At 43.4% G+C, this 20,274-nt stretch overlaps 1 protein-coding gene across 1 annotated transcript in view; it reads right to left on the bottom strand.

Annotated features, from left to right (window-relative positions):
• kcnq1.2 (potassium voltage-gated channel, KQT-like subfamily, member 1.2) overlaps nucleotides 1–20,274 on the bottom strand; it is a 177,468-nt gene that overhangs the window by 148,206 nt on the left and 8,988 nt on the right. Inside the window, exons 3-9 of the mRNA XM_076037983.1 lie at nucleotides 15,833–15,959; nucleotides 15,554–15,632; nucleotides 15,322–15,418; nucleotides 13,829–13,969; nucleotides 1,277–1,387; nucleotides 1,046–1,141; nucleotides 379–510 (exon numbers count right to left, since the gene is read on the bottom strand). Coding sequence (XP_075894098.1) covers nucleotides 379–510; nucleotides 1,046–1,141; nucleotides 1,277–1,387; nucleotides 13,829–13,969; nucleotides 15,322–15,418; nucleotides 15,554–15,632; nucleotides 15,833–15,959 — 783 coding nt within the window. The remainder of the gene's footprint in view (nucleotides 1–378; nucleotides 511–1,045; nucleotides 1,142–1,276; nucleotides 1,388–13,828; nucleotides 13,970–15,321; nucleotides 15,419–15,553; nucleotides 15,633–15,832; nucleotides 15,960–20,274) is intronic.

The raw sequence follows: 20,274 nt of genomic DNA on the forward strand, positions 1-20,274 counted from the left end.
GCTGCACAAAGATTTTCTTGTTGTTGTTCTGCAGGACAAAGGTTTGCTCCAGGAGAAAGGCAGCGGTGACATCATCTCCACTGAGGGAGTCTTTGTCCTCCAGAGACAAAGACCCCGAGTCATCCCGGTGGAGTTGGGCCTGGGGCTGGGGGGTGCTCCGTGTGTGTGTGTGTGTGTATGTGTGTGTGTGTGTGTGTGCGCACGTGGGAACTTAACATTCCCTTTCATGCAGCTCAACACAGCTAATGTTGTTTTGAAAAAAGGTGACCAGCAACAAATTTATGCAAATGTTACTTGAAAATGTGCAGATATTTAATGGCAGTCAAAAGTGCAGTGGGGGGAAACTTGTTTCACAGGGAGGCGGAGGCGGACTCCTACCATCAGGTGGCTCTTCCTGATGTTGGGGTTGTCGGACTCGGCCATGGCCCTGGCCTCCGGGGTCAGAACGTACATCTTCCACGTAGCGGCGCAACTGCCCGTCTTCTCCGCCGCATAGCACCGCCAGAGAGTCTGAGGAGGGAGAGTGGAAGAAAAGGAGAGACGACAGTCAACGCAACATATGTCCATGCAAACATATTATGTGGAGAAAAATATATTTAGATGTTTGAGGTTTTAATTGGTGTTCCTAATGAAAATGTGGGTCTATTGCCTGTTCTCCAACAGTGGGAGAAAAAAAAACAATCCTTTTGCTGGCACCACAAAAGTGTGTATTGAAACACATTGAAATCAGCCCTTTGTGATGCCACAAAGAATTCAGATAGAATAGAGAATTTTGGCATTTTGCAGCACCATTCAGAGATAACGTGTTCATCTGTGATTTGACTCTTCACGTAACTTTTTACAGATCACTTTTTTTGGGGGCCAGGCAGAAATGTTCTCTTTTATCTAGTTCTGGCAAGCTGAATTTATTCACATTTGTACAAATTAAAGTTTGCAAACATTCTCGAGCATTTGCATTAGAAGCATATCCTTGATCTACTATTGAACTTTTCAAAGTAAACCATTTTTAAGTCTTCTTTTGTTCATGCTTGGTGCTGAGATGTACCTGGATGAGGCAGGCTGCAGCTGGGATCTGTCTGTTGAAGTGCTTCTGTCGCTGCTTCTGCTGCACTTTCAGGGCAAACCCAGAGCCAAGGATTCCCTGAGGGAAAAAAAATAAACATGCGAGAGAAAAAACATTCCATCACTGTCATGCGACTTCCAGGTTGTCGTATGAAAAGGGGAAAAGAAAATGGACATCAATAAAATTGAGTGAAAACTGAAAAATAATATTCACAGCGGGCAGCGCGAAGAAGGAGATGGCGAAGACGCTGAAGCAGGAGGCAATGGCCTTGCCAATCCACGTTTGAGGGATTTTGTCACCGTAGCCGATGGTGGTGACAGTCACCTGGGGACAGAGAGAGGAAACACCTGACACATCCAGTCACATCAGGAGAAAGGTGACATCCAAGGGTTCTTCACAGGAGAGAAATGTAATAGAAATAAACACACATGTAAAGTTCAAACCAGGGGTGTCAAACAAATTTTTCTTCACAGGCCACATAGAGGAAAATCTATTCCCAAGCAAGCCAGACCGGTAAAATCCTGGTGTAATTATATCTTAAAAATATATTAAGATTTTTTTTTTTTTCCCCTTCTTTTACTTTACACCAAAAACGTACACATCACAAATAATCCTAATGGCAAAACACTTCAAGTTAGTTGATGTTGCACAGGGAAAAACATTTCCAATTTGAAGAATACATTGATTAAAGGGCACCTATGATGCGTTTGCACTTTTCTGAGCTCTAAATACTGTTACAATGTTGAATCGAATGCGAAATCGTCAAATAATGAGGTTCATGCGTTTGGACGTGAGCCCTGCAAGTTGTTGGGCATGGTTCTGAACGCTCTGTTCACGGAGGGGTTTTTTTTAACATTAGGATCGCATTGACATCAATGTGTGCCAGATTTCCTATCATGGCCAAACTCAGGCATACTCTCGGACTGGTTCCGCCCTCCCCCGCTCTGCCCCGAAAGTTACGTCGCTGTGCGCTGCCCCAAGAAAATGTTTTTTTGGTGTCAGGGAAATAAAAAAAAAAAATACAGGGCGACTGCTGAGCGACTACCGAAGCACCAAGGACCACAACCGTCGAAGTGTAACGAACAAAGAAAATGTTGGAGGTTTGTTCAGCCTAATGACTCACAAGTTTCGCTCCTCATAGTGATTTTCACGCTGCTAGCATGTTAACATCGGTTGTATAGAGCTCTTCCTGCTTCGTGCTATATGTGGACTTAAGTTATGCAGATATTCTTGTCTAATGTTAAACAACTGTATGACTCAAGTGATCGTTTCAGCATCCATATTTTCTCTGCTAGGACAGTTTTGATACAAGTCAACAGTATGAAACAAAATCATTCTAAGCCCTATTTAAATGTCTCGCAAAAATACGAAACAAAATCACGGTCAGTACAAAAAGTAAAATATGGTTCCAGGGACACGGAAGGCACAAAAAACGTCCAGGGACCTTCGGTCCAACATGCGGCCGTAAGTCAGCCCACGCTGGGCCCGTACCAAACTGGATTAGCCGGTAAACTGCTGCTTAAGGGTGAAGCCTTCTCGATGGTAAGTGTTTAAATTGTAATGGTTTCGTAAAGTTTGCTGTTTACTCTCAACTCACGCACTGGGAAACTGAGGAAATGTGGCTCAGCAGCGACCAAGAGTGTGACCAATCACAGTGGAGTGGGCTGGGCGGGAGGCGTACACGGAGGAGGCCGGGGGTGGAGTGAAGCGAAACAGACCGTTTTCTCGGGATGCAGGGAATGCAAGGAAGCAATGCAGCAACAAACACAGACCGCTTTCAGTGCTGGTAATAGTGTGTCGCTGCTCTGGAGGGGCCAGAAATGAAATACAAAGGCAAGAAAATTTGTGTAATAGGTCCCCTTTAAAGAAGGAGTAGCTCACTAACAACATGAGCATCACTGAGAATAGAAAGAAATATCACTTGTGAAAAGACGGTGTGGATAAACGACAGAGTTGAACCTCTGATTCGAGTTATTGTAGAACACAAAGCCTTAAAAGGTCAATGTTGAGTTTCCTGCCTCAATATCCCAGTCCGCAGACCCAAAAGAAAATCACTAAAAAGTAAAACAGGAAGTTTGCAAATCACTGTTGTGTTTATTTTCACTTTCCAAACAATCCACGATCGATCCATGAGCACCATGTGTTATTGTTTACTATGGTTTGCGGTTTATTGTAATGAAGGTTTAATGGGAGACTGCAAGGTGATCAGTCGTAGCAGTAACAGGTCCGTTGCCCAAAGCTGCTGTTGTGAGTGGTCGTCTGCACCTCACGGCCGCTCAGATTGCAAAGCGGGGGGTGGGGTTTAGAGATGTGACGTCCGTGTTTCCAAAAATGATCGATTTACGCATTTACACGAAGCCGGGGGCAAGGAGGCGTTCCGCGGGAGTGAGCCATGGAGAGCACAGCACTGGCTGTCTTTGATCGGGATCGCTTAACGTGTTTGTGGTAGTTATTTGAAATGATTTGACAGACGTAATTGCAAAACACAGACCCACTGGGAATTCATGTGAAATTAGATTTTTGTACTTGTTTTTTTCAAGCCCATTATTTTCTAGTGGCCCCACCAGGCCAGTGGTCGGAGCCTTGTGGTCACCCTGACGGCTTTTAAAGTACAACCAGGCCTCCCGGCCAGTTATATTGTTGCCCCCAGATTAATGATATGTTTCTAAATGGAGAGACATATCATTAGATCTCAGAGAAGTTGCGAGAAATGGGTGTCTAACTTCTCAAGCTGTTTATATTGTGTTTCTCTCTCTCCGCTCAACGAGGCTGCTGAGCAATGAAAAGCCGGATGTTGTGTATTTATTTATGTAATTCTTCATATGGGCTTCACTGTCAATAAGACACACGTGAAAGAAGAGATTAATTGTGTTTCACCAGTGAGAAGCTGTCATTATGCACAACTTTTACGCAACACTCATTATAGTGTCCAAAGTGTCCATAATTAAACCTTGACACCCATATCAAATCAAACTTTACAAACAAAATAAACGGCACATCTTCTCTCATGTGTGTCTCATTGACAGTTTGATATTTGAAATTTCATGAGATTTTGATAATATATTAGAAACGTTTATGAATGCGCCTTTGAGAGAGAAAGCTTGTCAGAAAGTAGTGATGACAAACAAACGGGACGTCCCATTGGTCTGACCTCCTATTGGTCGAACTTGTAGTCGATTTCGTCAGACTAATGGGAGGTCGGACCAATGGGAAGTTCCCACACACACTTGGCACTGCCATACGGACCATGCATTGAGCCTGACTGACAGAGGGCGACAGGTGTGCTCAATACGGTAAGTTTAATTGTTTGAAATATGTTGTGTCAATGGTAGTGTAACAGACTGTTCGGTGTTAGGTGCGAGAGGAGGTGTGTCCCTCTGAGCTGCCGTAGGGCGGAAGTAAAAAATAAAGGAGAGGAAGTGTTACCGCGGCAAATGTTTGTTCTGTCTATCAAGATTAAAAGAAGAAACAGGATACTGTTCCACCTGTGATTTTGTCTCCTGTCCCGTTTGTTGCTTCCTTACACCTGCACAATATAACCGAACCCGGGACGCTCAGGCGGATCATCAGCTAAAATACTTTGGGTGTCCGAGACGAGGACGGGTGTCGCCGTTTCCATTAGCTGGGACGCGACGGTCATATGCTAAGGGTTAGCGCTAGCGATTTGGCTTACATGTGTCGCGGCTGGCACTTGCTGCTGGAGTTGGGCGCTCAAGCCCAGGCTCGCTCTGCAGCAGACAAGCTGAATTACGAACAAGCTGAAGTGTTTTTACAAATATTGAAACTTATTAATTTAATGTAAACTGCATTTCTCTTGGTCACTGTCGCCAAAATGCTGCTCATGTGGGAATGTTTGCTTAAAAAAGGAGTTGGACTTGCGCTGACTTAAGTTGTGTTTTGGGCTGTAAATTAAGTGTTTGATTAACTTAACCATTTAAATTCAGATGGATGCTGTTCATTAATACTTTAAGAAGACTATAAATATACTGTATACAGAACTTGTTAATTTCCGTTTTATAAACTTCATCAATTAGTGATGAATTTTGACGGGATATGGCTGCATACTGTGGCCCCATTGTGTTGTCCAGCTAACAAGAACAAGATAAAGTTATCTCAGGCATCTGTTTGCAAGAAATAAAATAAACACTTATTTTCATCACCTTGGTGCCAGAGCGGCGATGATAATAAACACAATCTCCCACTGTTCACACAGCGCCAGTTGGGGTGAGAAGGAAATACAAAAAATGTAGAGAGACAGAGGGAGAGATGGAAGTAGCCAGAGTGGCAGACAGGCCAGAGTGAGTTGCAGGTTGTGAGTAGCAAATGTAGCATAATTGTGGCATAAACACTGTTCCTGCTTTTGTGTGAGAGTGATCAGTGAGCAGGGTGCAGTTACCCACACCTACCAGTGGAGGTTGCGTTCGCCCCGCGGAATAACGCTAGAGAGGAAGTCTTTCAAGTGGCTCGTGAGACTTATGTGGAGCGAATCGTAATGGAGGACGTTCATATGTGTGTTATCTGTTGTGCTTCCACAGGTGAGAAGGGGGAAATGGTTGAAAATAAGAACGAATGTATGTGTATCTTCTCCAAGTGATCAATAGCGAAGAGGAAACAACGGCTAGCCCGTCCTCCTCGTCTGACAATTGGAACACCCGTAACAGCTGCACTTTGAGCGCATTTCTTTTCCGTCTGCTGGAAGGTCCCTCACAAATCCCATTATACGGCGAGTAGTGGAGGAATCCAATGCTGCCACTACATGGTAATATTTAGGGTCATCCGCCGTGATTCCGTGGAGGTGAAACTGCGCCTCGATATTCTGGAACCATGGGGCCGGATCATGTTGCCAAAACTCCGGCAACTAGACTGTAGCCGCATACACCGCAGGCGCAATGATGGGAGCTGTGACGTCAATGTGATGTTAAAGTCCAGGAACCATCGGGTCACCACTGTGGAAGTTTGATAAACGAGACGAGCAGATGGATTGGGGAGTCTCGGAGCTTTACTTTCAAACATTCAATTTAAACACAGATGCAGACACTTCCTCAAGTAACCTTGTATCTCCTCCCATTACCACCATACATTCTGAAGTGAGATACCTCCATCTCTCATTTGCTGATTGTCCATGCACAATCAGACTATGGAACAGTCTTTAGAGTCATATACAGTGCCATGAAAAAGTATTTGCCCCCTTCCTGATTTCTGTTTTCTTTGCATATTTCTCACACACAAAGGTTTCAGTTCATCAAACCAATTTTAATATCACACAGAGACAACCCAAGGAAATATAAAGTGCAGTTTTTAAATGATAATTTAATTAAAAAAAAATACAAAAAATTACAAACCTATCAGGCTCTCGGTGAAAAAGTATCCCCCCCATAACTGTGACTAACTACAGTTTTGGGAAAGCTGAGTTCAATTTCACAGGCCACACCCAAACCTGATTACCACCACATTTGTTGAATCAAGAAATCACTTAAATAGAATCTGTCAGTCAAAGTGAAGCAGGCTACAAGATCTCAAGAAACAAACGCGTCATGCCACGATCCAAAGAAATTCAAGAAAAAATTTGAAAACAAGTGACTTAAAGCTATCAGTCTGGAAAAGGTAACATAGCCATTTCCAAGGCTCTGGGGCTCTGGCGAACCAGTATCACAGCCATTATCCACAAATGGAGAAAACTGGGAACAGTGGCAAACATTCCCAGGAGTGGTCGACCAACTAAAATTACTCCAAGAGTGCAACGACGACTCGTCCAGGAGGTCACAAAAGAACCTAGAGCAACATCCAAAGAACTGCAGGCCTCGCTGGCCTCAGTTCAGGTCAGTGTTCACGACTCTACCATAAGAAAGACACTGGCCAAAAAAGGCATCCATGGGAGAGTTCCCAGGCGAAAACCACTGCTGTCCAAAAAGAACACAAATGCTCGTCTCACATTTGCCAAAAAAAAATCTTGATGATCCTCGAGACTTTTGGAAAAACATTCTGTGGACTGAGGAGTCAAAAATTGAACTTTTTGGAAGGTGTGCGGCCCGTTACATCTGGCGTAAAAATGGCACAGCATTTGATAAAAAGAACATTATGCCAACAGTGAAGCCTGGTGGTGGCAGTGTGATGGTCTGGGGCTGCTTTGCTGCCTCATGACCAGGACAACTTGCTGTGATTGATGGAACAATGAATTCTGCCGTCTACCAGAAAATCCTGAAGGAGAACGTCCGGCCATCAGTTGTGCCCTTAAACTCAAGCGCTCTTGGATCATGCAGCAGGACAACAATCCCAAACACACCAGCAAGTCCACCTCTGAATGGCTCAAAAAAAAAAAAATTAAGGTTTTGGAGTGGCCAAGTCAAAGTCTGGATTTAAATCCAATTGAGTTGCTGTGGTGTGACCTTAAACGGGCAGTTGATGCTAGAAAACCCTCCAATATGGCGGAGTTGAAGCAATTCTGCAAAGAAGAGTGGGCCAAAATTCCTCCACAACGATGTGAAAGACTCATCACCAATTATTGCGAACGCTTGATTTCAATTATTGCTGCCAAGGGTAGCACAACCCGTTATTAGGTTCGGGGGGCAATTACTTTTTCACATAGGGGCAGATAGGTTTGGATTTTTTTTGTGCCTTAATAAATTAAATCGGCATTTAGAAACTGCATTTTGTATTTCCTTGGGTTGTCTCTGTGTGATATTAAAATTGGTTTGATGATCTGAAACCTTTGTGTGTGAGAAATATGCAACAAAAAAAAACAGAAATAAGGAAGGGGGCAAAAACCTTTTCACGGCACTGTACACCATGCTCAAAAACCTCAAACATCTCCAGAACCATCTGAGTTATCTATATTTAAATGTCATTTGTGCACATGTCCTAAATTTGCAAATGAAGAAGATTGTACATGTTTTTGGACTGTGGGAGGAAGCTGGAGAACCCAGAGAGAACCCACGCAGACACAGGGAGAACATGCAAACTCCACACAGAAAGGTCCCAGGCCCGGAATCGAACCCAAAAGGAAACAGTATTATAAAAAACATTTCAATATGGTTGACCCGGTTGAGTACATCCTTGACCCTAAGACAACATTCCAGTATATTTCTATGTTGCCTTCTCTTCAGCATCTGTTAAGTAATCGCAACATTTTAGAAAAAATAAAATAATAAATAAAAAATAAATATAGATCAACTTACAACAAATAACTTTGACATTGTTCTTTAGTCTGTTACAGAAAAGATTTAAAGTCCACAAATTTACCTGAGATTCAAAAATAAAATTAAATGCTTATTCAAACTACAAACATTTTTCGACTGACTAATAGAACTATTTAAATCTGAAAAATCAAATCAGATTAAATCAATAAATAATAATGATGAATTCAAGTTGACCAGCAACATTAACTCAGGGGCACAATATATAAAACCTTATATTTGACCAACAGTGCTCTGCGTCAGCGGTCACTGGTTTACTGAAGTTGAGTTCACAAAGCGGGAGGATTATTGATGATATTCACCACGTTTTTGCTGTAAAAACTCAAGCGGCTTCTCAGCGTGATTGGGGTGCACTGTCTGTAAGTGGCACCTTAATTTATTTGGCTTCATGCTGTCCGCTGCCAACGTTTTTGGACAGGGTAAACACAGTCCACATTTACTCGGTAGGAGACGTCTTTCCTCGTCTCTAACCGTAGTCGGTGAAGCCAGGCGCTTCATACGCTCATACGTCATATTTCCTGGTCTTGGCTTTCGGGAGACTTTCGTTAGTCTCATTATGTCCGTCTTTCTCCGCCTTTCTTTTCATCACCGTTAAATATTTCTTCATGTTGTCATGAGGGTTTGTTCACTGCACTTGATATCTCCTGCTCGATGCTGTGTGTGCGCATGCTCGGTGCATAAAAACCCTACACATGGAGCTAATAGCTACTCCCTCCGCATACACTGACAATAAGAGCGCCACTATCTATTGTAGTGGATGTCCAATTACACTTTATTCTACTACGTCAAGAAAGAAAAAAAAATGTGTTCCCCGGGTCCACACGTGCCTCCCCTGGTCTCACACTGCGCCCCCCAAGGGGTGTGCGCCCAACTCTTTCAGAAGGACTGGTGTAGTGCATTATAAATCAATAAGGTTCACATCGGCCAACGCGGTTGGGTAACACAATCTCCGCTGTCTTCAGCATGCATGTTGCGCCAGGTGTTTCTCTACGAGAAACACCTGGCGCAATATTATGACTATAACGTGCGGCAGCTAACAGATGTGATGTTGACGTGGGTCTGCCTTTCCCACTGCAAGCCAATTAGAGCGAAGCCCACTAACTCCCATTTCAACCCGGGTCGCTTGCAGGGTTGTTTGACGTGAGTCAGTGAGACATTCCCACTGCCACCAAATGCCCATTCTTAGCCGGTTTAAAAGGGTTTTTTGGCCAGTGGGAAAGGGGCTTAATGAGGCTTCAGGTGAGACAGCGGCAGTGATACGCAATGGATAAATATTTAAAAAGAAAAAGTACTCAATCAGGGCCCTCTGGTCCTGAAGAACATTCTGACCCAGACGAAGGCCCAAGTATGAAAAAAAAGTAAAAGAAGGCGAGCTTAAGACCATACAATGAAATTTATATTGCGTTTGGATTCACTTTTGCTAGGGAACCAACCGAGCCGATTCCATTATGCCTGGTGTGCAGCGAAAAGCTGTCCAACAGTGCCATGGTTCCAAGCAAATTTAAAAGCCATCTCCAAACTAAACAGAGGGAGCAGAGCTATTTCAGCTCTGTGGCGGTATACCAGGGCTAGCTAAGCCCTGGTATTAACCATTTGTTTGTGTAGCAGAAATGCTATTACGACATCCAGTGGACACATTTAGAACAGCAGTTTCTCTAATTGAAAAACTGCAACTCATTCCTATACTGATCAGGCCCGTGGGCCGTACGTTTGACTATCCTTGGTTTAAACTCTTTGCCCCGAAAAGTTCAATTTGTCAGTTTGACACCAAACAAAATGCAATCAAATGCAAATTTTTCAGTCAGAGCTGATGCATTAACCATGTGTGAGAGCTGTACCAGAGCAGTGTATCACAGGAGCAGGACAACAGAGAGAGAGAGAGAAGTGCATCAGCCACGCCGCCCTGGTCCCTCCACTGGAGCCATTCAGGGCTCTTCCTGCTCAAAGGGGAATAAGAATCCTGGCAGCTAATCCTCATTGAGTGGAGGAATTTGCCAGAATGAGGAGGGGAAAACAAATACCTCTCGCATTTGCATGTACACCCGCTCTGAAAGCCGAGCCAATCGTGACACATTGAGAGCACACTGGGCTTACCCAGCTTCGTCCATGGGGGGGCATCTCGGCATAAGCTGCCGCTGAGCGCAAGCACAAAGCAGCTGATGTAAGGTGAGATACTTAAAAGGGCTTTGGGAGAGTTTTGAAAAAGAAAAAAAAGATGAAGAAGGAGATGAAGAAGGAGCAAAGGCGGGAAGTGCTGGTTGGTGTACGTTGGGAGGAGGAGGGGGGTTGTGGGGAAGAGGGTTGGAGGGGTTTTAATCCCTCGTCCACAAATCCGATGACTAAACAATGTCCTCCGGACCATCAGAGTGGAACAGTCGACTCAGAAACACTCGTCTGGTTCAGGCAGGGGAGTGTGAGGCAAAAACCTCTTCTAGTCCAGAACAAAGGTCAAAGATGGGGCCACTGAATGTGTGCAAGTATGTGTGTGCATGTGTGTTTATGTGTGTGTGCGTGTGTGTGTGTGAGTGAGAGTCTGTTTTGATGAATTTTGAGTTGTTTGCATACAAGCATGGCAGTCCATCCATCCATCCATCCATCCATCCATCCATTTTCAATACCGTCTTCCTCCTGCACTCAAGGTCTTGGGGGTCTGCTAGAGCCTCTCTCAGCTGTCATAGGGTGAAGGCAGGTGACACCCTGGACAAGTGGTCAGTTCATCACGGGGCCACAAAGAGACAAACAACCATTCACACTCACGCACACTCAGCTACAGTTAATTTAGAGTTCCCTATTCACCTCACATGCATGTTTTTGGACTGTGGGAGGAAGCCGGAGAATCTGGAATGAACCCACGCAGACACAGGGAGAACATGCAAACTCCACACAGAAAGGCCCCTGGAGACCTTCTTACTGTGAGGCAACTATTGCGCCACCGTGGAGTCAAAAAGCTTTATTTTACACTATCCGTCATCAGCAACCGGGCAAAGAAGACAGTTCAGGAGAAGGAGGGATGGAGGGAAGAGTATGAGAGGGGAGGAGAAGAGAGGAGATTTGAAGCCCTAGCTGTGCACTGCACCTGCACATCCCAGTCTGGAACTCACACAGAGGATTTCAGGGGGAAAAAGGCGGCCGGAGCTCAGCGGCGTTTGATCAGCGCTCCACAAAAAGCGCACACGCACAAAAAAACAGAAGTTGGCCTGCGCTCATTGTGCGGGATAATATCACAGTCTCACAAAAACAAAAAAGGTGCAAATCCCGCACAGCGACGCCTTTGTCCACAGCGCAAGTGCAAAACAAAAGCTGCTCTCGGACTTTCACCAAGGGACGGCGAGGAGCACCGTGACCCCCACTAACCCTCAGCAACATAAAGGTAGTAATCCCACAATTAAAGTTTTAATTAAGGGAACTGACACTTTATATGGCTGCTCTAAAAAGTGCTTTGAGCCGGAGAGACCCAGAGGTGAATGGTTCATTGCCGCCTCTTTGTGTGGCGCTGATCCCCTGCACAAGGCTGCCATAGGTTTCTCATTACTCGGCGCGTTCAATTCAAATGTTTAATTAACTGCTCTGGGAGCCTGAGACCGCATTCGGAGGGAGAAAGGGGCGGAGGGAAAAAAAGATGAAGGAAATAAAAAGAAACGGCCGGACAGCAGCACAGGAAGCGTCAGCACACCTGTCTGGGTTTGGTGCATTTCCCTACGGCCTCACTAGTGAGTTCGCGGTGAAGACCAGTGTTGGTCAAGTTACTTGGAAATTGTAATTAGTTACTAACTACTAATTACTTATCCAAGAAAGTAATCCAGTTACTTTACTGATTACTTGTTTTCAAAAGTAATTAGTTACTTCACTAATTACTTTCACTAGTTACTTTTCAAAATCATGATGCACAAACTGAACACACCATAAATCCTATAATTCTATTCTTTCTGTATTCATATTAAATTGAATCAAATGAAACAGTTCCTTTTAAAGACTTTTTTTTTTTTATTAGTTTTCAATCTTAACTTTATGTAAATTGTATCAGGGAAAAAATTTAACAAGTTAATTAAATACAACAGTCCGACTTGAAGACAATTGTTGAACATTTAAACCTATTTTCTGCACATTCCACAATATTTTCATAATCATTTTAATTTCTTTCTTTCTGTTAACTTATATTTATGCATATCCCAGCATAGAAATAATATATATATATATATATATATATATATATATATATATATATATATATATATATATATATGTATATATATATATATATATATATATATATATATATGTATATATATATATATACATATACATATATATATATATATATATATATACATATATATATGTATATATATATACATATATATATATATATATATATATATATATATATATATGTATATATATATGTTTATTTATCAGTGAGTTTCACGTTCCTGTGCTGGTTTGCTAGGTGCTTGCTCAGATTTAAGGTAGAATTCTTCGCTGTAGGTAAAAGTTCCCCCCACGCAGAGTGTACAGTGGACGCTAATGTTTTTACCATCTTTGACCGGGTCAAACTCAATGTAATGTCGCTGCTTCCAAGCATTAAACGCTGCACGGTCCTGCTCGCTCTTGTGCTCCATGTTGTCTGTTTACGTATATCTGCACTTCGCGAATACGTCGCGTCGCTCATATATTGTCATGAAACAGTCTCACGTTTGAGTAACGCAGCCAGTTTGCGGAAAAGTAACAGTAATGTAATTACTGTTTTTGCAAATGTACTCCCTTACTTTACTCGTTACTTGAAAAAGTAATCAGATTACAGTAATCTGTTACTTCTAACGCGTTACTGCCAATCACTGGTGAAGGCTGGTTGATACGAATCTTAGGAGGTGATTTTTTTCAGACGTGATGCAGCGATTCAAGTATATATGCGACGTTGGGGAACTCAAAAGTGCTCAGAGTAATATATGAATTTGAGGGGAAGGCCACAATATTGAAAGCTGCAGAAAGTCCATGCTTAAAGGTCCAGTGTGTAAATTTTAGCTTGATTCATTATTTTTAAATTTGTAAAAACTTAATAAACATACCCATAAATTAATTAATAAAAGTGTGTGGTCGCAGTACGCAGTACAGTATACATGTAGCAAGGGTCTCGCTCCCAGTTAGCTGCCATCTTGCACCACCATTCTTCTAAGGAAGCCTGGTCTGGACAATTTGGTGTGGACGCATTTTGTATTTATTGGGTGAACGCTGAAGTCTTCTAATAAACCAGCGAAGGTGGGCGATGTATCCAGGTTTATGTGTGCAGTCCACGGTAGTTCACTGGCAAGCTCAGGAGAGGAAAGAGGAGTGAAAGTGCACAGCAGTCTAAATTGCAACCACTTGATGTCACCATTTCTTTAAAATCTCCAAATACTACACATTTAACCTTTAAAAGGGCCTCATTATGGCCATTTCAAGTTTTACTGAATTCATTTTGATGATCTACTTCAAGTAACAACCATGGTTTGCTTGGTCAAAAAACTCCTACTTTGAGCTGCGCAGCCCACATGAAAGTCTGTTTTTCATAGTAGGACTAGCAAAAGTGTCTTACCACTCCCCACCACAGGGCGTCAGCATAGCTGGAGAAACCTGTTTTGCCCTCCTCATCCACAGCGTCCTTTTCCGCCAGGTAGACAAAGTAGGAGGAGAAGATGAGGCCGAGGAAGCCAATGTACAGGGTGGTAATCAGCTCCTGGAAAACACGGAAAATCGCCCAGAAATTAGTGAACTTGACTGTGCAGAGGAGGAGGGATAACAAGCAAAAGACAACATCTGACAACCTGGCTGCGGTGATTGGTCCATTTTTGTTGTGACCAAGAGAAATTCTAATCATATCAGTCAAAAGTGCCTCCTTCTTCTCCAAACATTTTCTATGAGCTCTTTCTAACATGGATACATAAACTAAATATACCAGTGAAGTATGTCATCTTATTACTGGTTAAAACTTGGTGTTAAGTATGCTTCAAATCAAACTTTAAGAAGTCAACATATGCTGGCATCCACGGCTGAAGCAGTGGGGTGGGGGGGGGGATCCATTTGGAATGAATTTGGGAAAACATCCATGGGAAAAAAATAAATAAATGTGCGAATCAGATGGCGAATGTTGTTACTTGACATTCCTCACATACGCTCTCTGACATGGGACTGTTCCTACCTGTCTCATCACACCTACCTGTGTTCCTTTACCCCAAAAATATGCTGCAAAAAAACACAATAACAACATTCCCACGGCCCAAATGCCAATGTTTTTAATTAAATGGAAGTTTCAGAGCAGGAAAGTGTAATAAGCAGAAATGCATCGCTACACAGCTGGATTGCGATTGTGAAAGGTGACCTTTGACCTCTGAGCACATTACCACATTTGTTTTACACATAATATTTTGTGGGGATTATGATGACTGGGATTAAAGATTATTTTTTTTCTAAATGTTCCTGGTTTTTTAATTTCTTTTATTTTTTTTGTGGGCCCTCAATGAACAAGCAAACGTGAATATTGGCCGGGTGAAGTGAGCGCACACCCTCGTGTGCTCAGTCCTTTCTTCCTCGCCAACCTATTAAGATTAAAGGTGCATTTCCACTAAACAAAGCACGTCATTCAATAAGGAGGTCATCTGACAACAGAGGGAAGCCTATAATAGGAATCATTCATCAGTTGCGTCTCAGAAATGTACAATGGTCATCAGAGACATTTTAAAGGGTCATTACAACTTTTCTGGAGAAGCAGGGATTTCAGGATTAAGAGGGGAGCATTATATAAGTGGCCCTTGTTGTTTAACACAATGTCCAAAATAGCAATGGGTACACCAGTAAATACTTGTTGAGGGGGGAAAAGAAAAAGCAATAATTCAAATCTTATTATGAAGTCAACACATCATTTATTTTTAAACAAACGTGCTTGAATTTCCTTCATCTCTTTACTTCCTAATTCTTCCTTGGCACATGGGATATGTTAACTGCAACTCAATATTTTGCTGATCACGCAAATTTGTTGCGCTCTACAAAAAAAAATATAAAGCGCTATACGCAACACTACTTTGAACCCACCTGTCGATGAATAAAGACCACAGAGCCCAGGAGCCTCCACGTCCCTCCCTGTCGATCCACGTGCAGCATGCGCAGGATTTGGAGGAAGCGGATGCCCCTGCGACACACGCGACATCAGCCCCATCATCTGTCTGCCTCTTTCATTCTAACTGAGCCTTTTTATTTATTTATTTATTTTACTGCCAAAAAAAAAACAAGAAGCAAAAGCCCACAGGGGCAATAGCTGCCATACCTGATGGCAGATGTGGCAAACACTTGGCCGTTGGACCCGACGCCGAGCACAATGATTGAGGCGATGACCACAATCAAATCTGGGGGATGCAGAGAAAAATGCAACTCAATACACACAAATAATAACCAAAAAAATAAAATAATAACATAATAATAATGAAAAGCTGTTCTGAAAGCAGTGAGTTTTAATTGACAGCGTGAACAAAAGCTGCAGAGAGAGAAAGATACAGCAATAATTTGGAGGGGAAAACAACAACAACAACATAAAAGCCAGGTGCACCTATGATGGAAATGGGCTTCCTGATGAAGCGGAGACGTCCTTTGATGCCTGCATATTTGCTGCGGCAGCCGGCCGACCACAGCCGCACCACGTACTCAGAGCCGAAGAACAGCACCAGCACGATCTCCTGCAGGGCCACAGAGCACAACATGAGAGATTGAGAGCCTGCGAGGGACACCAGGGGCTGTGGAATGAAGACGTGAGCAGCGTGAGAGCATGAGGAGGAAAATGAGGGATTATTTCTTGAAAAAAAAAAAGAAGAAAAAAACGGAAGAAAAGCAGAGATCAAACTGGGCCAGGCCACGTTGCCACGGATTCACTCCCATATAAGCGAGTAATGACAGGCTGAGCCTGCGAGGCGGTTGGCCAGGAGCCCAGATCGCCCACGTGGAAAGATGGCGGCTGATTGGGCCACCGATGACAGTTGACACTGGGGGCAGGTCAAAGGTCAAGTCAGTGAAGTTATAGGAGGAGACCCCCGAAACCGATAGGACGACCAAATAATCAATGTGGGTGTCATAGATAGATAGATAGATGGATAGATAGATGGAGGGATAGATGGATAGATAGATGGAGGGATAGATAGATAGATAGATAGATAGATAGATAGATAGATAGATAGATAGATAGATAGATAGACAGATAATTCAGTTTCTCGGCTGCACAATCATTCATCAGCAAATCAGTTCAGAGTAAGAGAATAATAATTAGAAAATGAGATAATAAATAGCGAAATGAAGAAAAAACATTGACAGTAGCCAGTGTCCTTTGAGGAGGAAGAGAAGGAGGGAAACTTTCCCTGTTGTCTGCGTCGGCAGGCGCCCCTGTATGAATTAATTAAAATGTGGCATGGCGGGGGATCATTTTCCTGGCCCGCCGTGCACGCATAATATTTGGCCAGCGTACTGTCAGTGAAGGAGCCTCTGGCCGTGTGGGTGGCCACCTTGCTGATTGCTTGAACTGGCTGCTCTCCGGTCAGCCCTGCGTATGAAACCCAACACCACTGCGAGCCCTGCTGCAATAACACGGCACCGCTCGGGCCCCAAAACAATGAGCTGCCAGTCAAAGCAGACGCTGGTCTGCCTGGCAAGAATGTCAGTCAATATCAGAAGGGGTGTGGGAGGTGGCGTAGGGGGAGGTCCTCATTTGAAGACTTTTTACTCCTTAATGATCTGAATTTTGCTTAATGGGGTTTTGAGACGGTTGTTGAGGGTCCCTGCAGCTCTCTGGTCATATCAGCCGAAGACAACGAGGCAGGGCGGGAGGACAAAGAGCGTTAAACCTTCACTCAACTCTCACTTCACCAATCAAAGTGAATTAGCGCTGGGTTCCACCTCATTGCCATGAGCCATGGCACAGTTTTACATGGAAAACAAATCCCATGGCACACTACCAACCAAAAATCTTATAAAATGCACTTTTTAGCCGAATAATGACAATATAGCCTCTTTATTTATTCAATTATACCCAATAAGTGTGCAACCTGGGCCTGTTTAAAGTCAACACTGATCAACGCAGTCAAAGCTGATATCCTGGGAGGAAACTCACATTGGCTCAGATTCCTTTTCAAACACAGTCGCGCCACAATGGAACGTTATAAATCTTTTGAGACCAATTAAGTGAAATGGGATATTTTTTCACTGCACACCTGACATTATCTTACTATGCACTAGTATGCCGCAACATGGTGGTTGAAAAACAGTGCTCTACACCAAAGAAGGAGGGTAAAAACATTTCCATCAAAGGGCCAATATGTGAAAAAGCATTCTGTATAATTCTCAATGCGTGCATAGTGACGCAAAGTGGCCACCTACATGTCGCCATGACACGAGGAGCGGGAGAACAGCACAGGCAGGGGGCGCTGTGTTGTCACTTCCTCCTCTGCCATGATGCTGCCAGTTCTATACAAAGCTTTGTTTGTTTGTTTGTTTTCCCTCCAGTCTAATGAGGTGAATTTCATAAAGAGGCTCCTTCAGTCGCTAACATCAGACACACGTGTGTAATTATTTTCGACACTATGTGAGCTGAAATCTTTGCTCAAGGTGCAAACCCAACAATATTTAACAGTGTGTCAGACCAGCGGGTGCAGGTTCTACATCAGCATAAAATCCTACTTGGGTAGTTGTGCTTGAGAAAAGAGGATTTCTCACTAATTCAATCAGAGCTACTTCTTTTTATCCACTTGACTAACTAACCTTGACGGTGACCAACAACCACTCACTAAATCGCAGCAGCGCCGCTGCCTAAACTCCTAATCTCAGATCATTGAGTCTGACAATTGAAACATCTGGGGGATATCTGACGGTCAAAGGTGCGCACGATTTGGGAGAATTTGAAGGGATTAGTCACAATAATAACTCTATGAAATGGGTCACCCAGATGTTGGGGTGTTTTTGAACGCTGTATCATAAAACTGGCTACTGCACGTTTAGCTAAAACAGCCGCCTGTGGGTAATCTCATCAGGCCGGGGACGGATGAGGCGCGGTGAGAGAGCTGCTGGGGAGTTACGACACCACATGAAAATGTGATGAGATTTGTCTGTGTGTCAAACCAAAGGGGAGCTGCAACCCTTGAAGGACGGTCATTTCACACACAAAAAATAACCCAGCTGATCCTGTCAGTTCCATTCACAAAGTGTGTGATATCCATAAGTGAACCGATGTAAGAAAAGTCTATCAATCAAATCCAGTAAAGAAAAGAAATCAGTCTTTTTGTATGATTGCCTTTTTCTGAGACTGTGTGCTGAAACAAACAACCAGAAACCCTTTGTGATGTCACAAAGGGCACTAATACCAGCCGCCCCCGGATTGAATGTGTTTGAAGACTTTGTGAAGAACAGCAGAACTGAATTTGCAGCCCATCAGACGTGTGTGTTATAATACATGTTTTTTGATCAAATGCATTCGCATTACATTTCACATAGAAAGAAGATCATGGACTTACATGACATCATCCATTTTTAAGGTCTGCAGGTAAAGGTAGCGAGCGGGTTTGATTACAATCCAGGAGGGATTTCATTTACTCCGATAAAAACCTTAACATTTTCCTGCACTTGTAGCATTACTTGTAGATTATTGAAACAGTCATTCAACCAGCAACTCTAGTTTTGCTCATCGTGCACTCCTTCAGTGCCTTCACCTTGTGTTCGCGTATTTCTCTTTTTGTTTGTCTTTGGTGATTATTCTTGACCCAAAGCAGAACTTTCCTTCTTTGACAGTTAGTCTAAACTCTGGCAAAATCCAGTTTACGCGTTAAGTCCTTTTGGGTTTTAAAATTTGGCTGCTGCCCTGAAGGCCAAACATCCTCAAGGACTCCATGCTCCGCCCCCTGACCCTCCAGAACAAGCAGCCAGGGATTCGTAGATGCCAGTGTTCCCTGAACTAAAGTTTAGCTGCTGCTGCTGTCACCATCGTGTGCCACCCACCTACTATGCCCTCCAACACACACACACACACACACACACACACACACACACACACACACACACCCTGTGTGGGGGGGGATAGCAAACACGAGATAAGGTATTATCTTATGTTGTGGTGTGTTATAATATTGAACTGAAGCCACCCATTACCAACACCAAGCACACACAAGAACAGAGTTGGACCACTGTAACCTCAATAACAGTGAGTCTTGCTGTTTTATTTGCAGAAAATTGGGTAGGAAAATATTTGATAAAGACTAAAGAACATGGAGGAGAGATTTTTAAAAGAAAAAAAAAGAGGAAGAGTTGATGATGATAATGATGATGATGATGATGATGATGATGATGACAGGCAGTTTTGAGCTAATCCTGGGGTTAAAATAAATAACCCAAAATAAAATAAATGGATAACCAGAACAGCAGCTCTGGCCAAAAGTTTAGAGAACAGCGTCTCTGTCCTCTGTTTGCCTCGGAGACCTGCTCGGTGGCACGCGGATGGTGCGTTTTGCGTGCACTGCTGTCTCTCCAAGTGTGTGTGTGAGCATGGCCTTTGTGCCAGGCCTACGTGCAAGAGCGTGTGTGATTCATCGTTCACAGCATGCTAGTGGCAGCAGCCTTCATTTCCTCAACCTGTTGTAAGGCCTGGATTTGTTGCATCACTTAGTGGCCTTCACGGGTCTCCCCACCACCTCCTTCCAAAAAAAAAAAATAAATAAATAAAAATAACTAGAGAAAGAGGAAGGGGGGAAAAGAAAAAGTCAATCCACCACCAAGTACGAGAGGGGGACAGTCAGCAGGGAGCCAGATTTTTCTGGTTTATCGGTGCCTTCACGCACGGATGGAAAGCATGAGCGTCTGGAACATTTCCCAGGAGGCCACCGTGCATCCGTCGCCACGCACATATGTTTCTGGATGAACGCAGCGCAGGAAGCAATAGGTTGAGGGCTTAGTCCTTTTCAGCTCAGCTGTTACGTTTGAGCTTGAGGCGCGAGATGGTGGGCGGGACACGGATCGTTG

This window comes from Nelusetta ayraudi, unplaced genomic scaffold, assembly GCF_046127955.1.
Source record: "Nelusetta ayraudi isolate G7.1 ecotype Tasmania unplaced genomic scaffold, CSIRO-AGI_Nayr_v1 ptg000053l, whole genome shotgun sequence".
Taxonomy (NCBI): domain Eukaryota; kingdom Metazoa; phylum Chordata; class Actinopteri; order Tetraodontiformes; family Monacanthidae; genus Nelusetta; species Nelusetta ayraudi.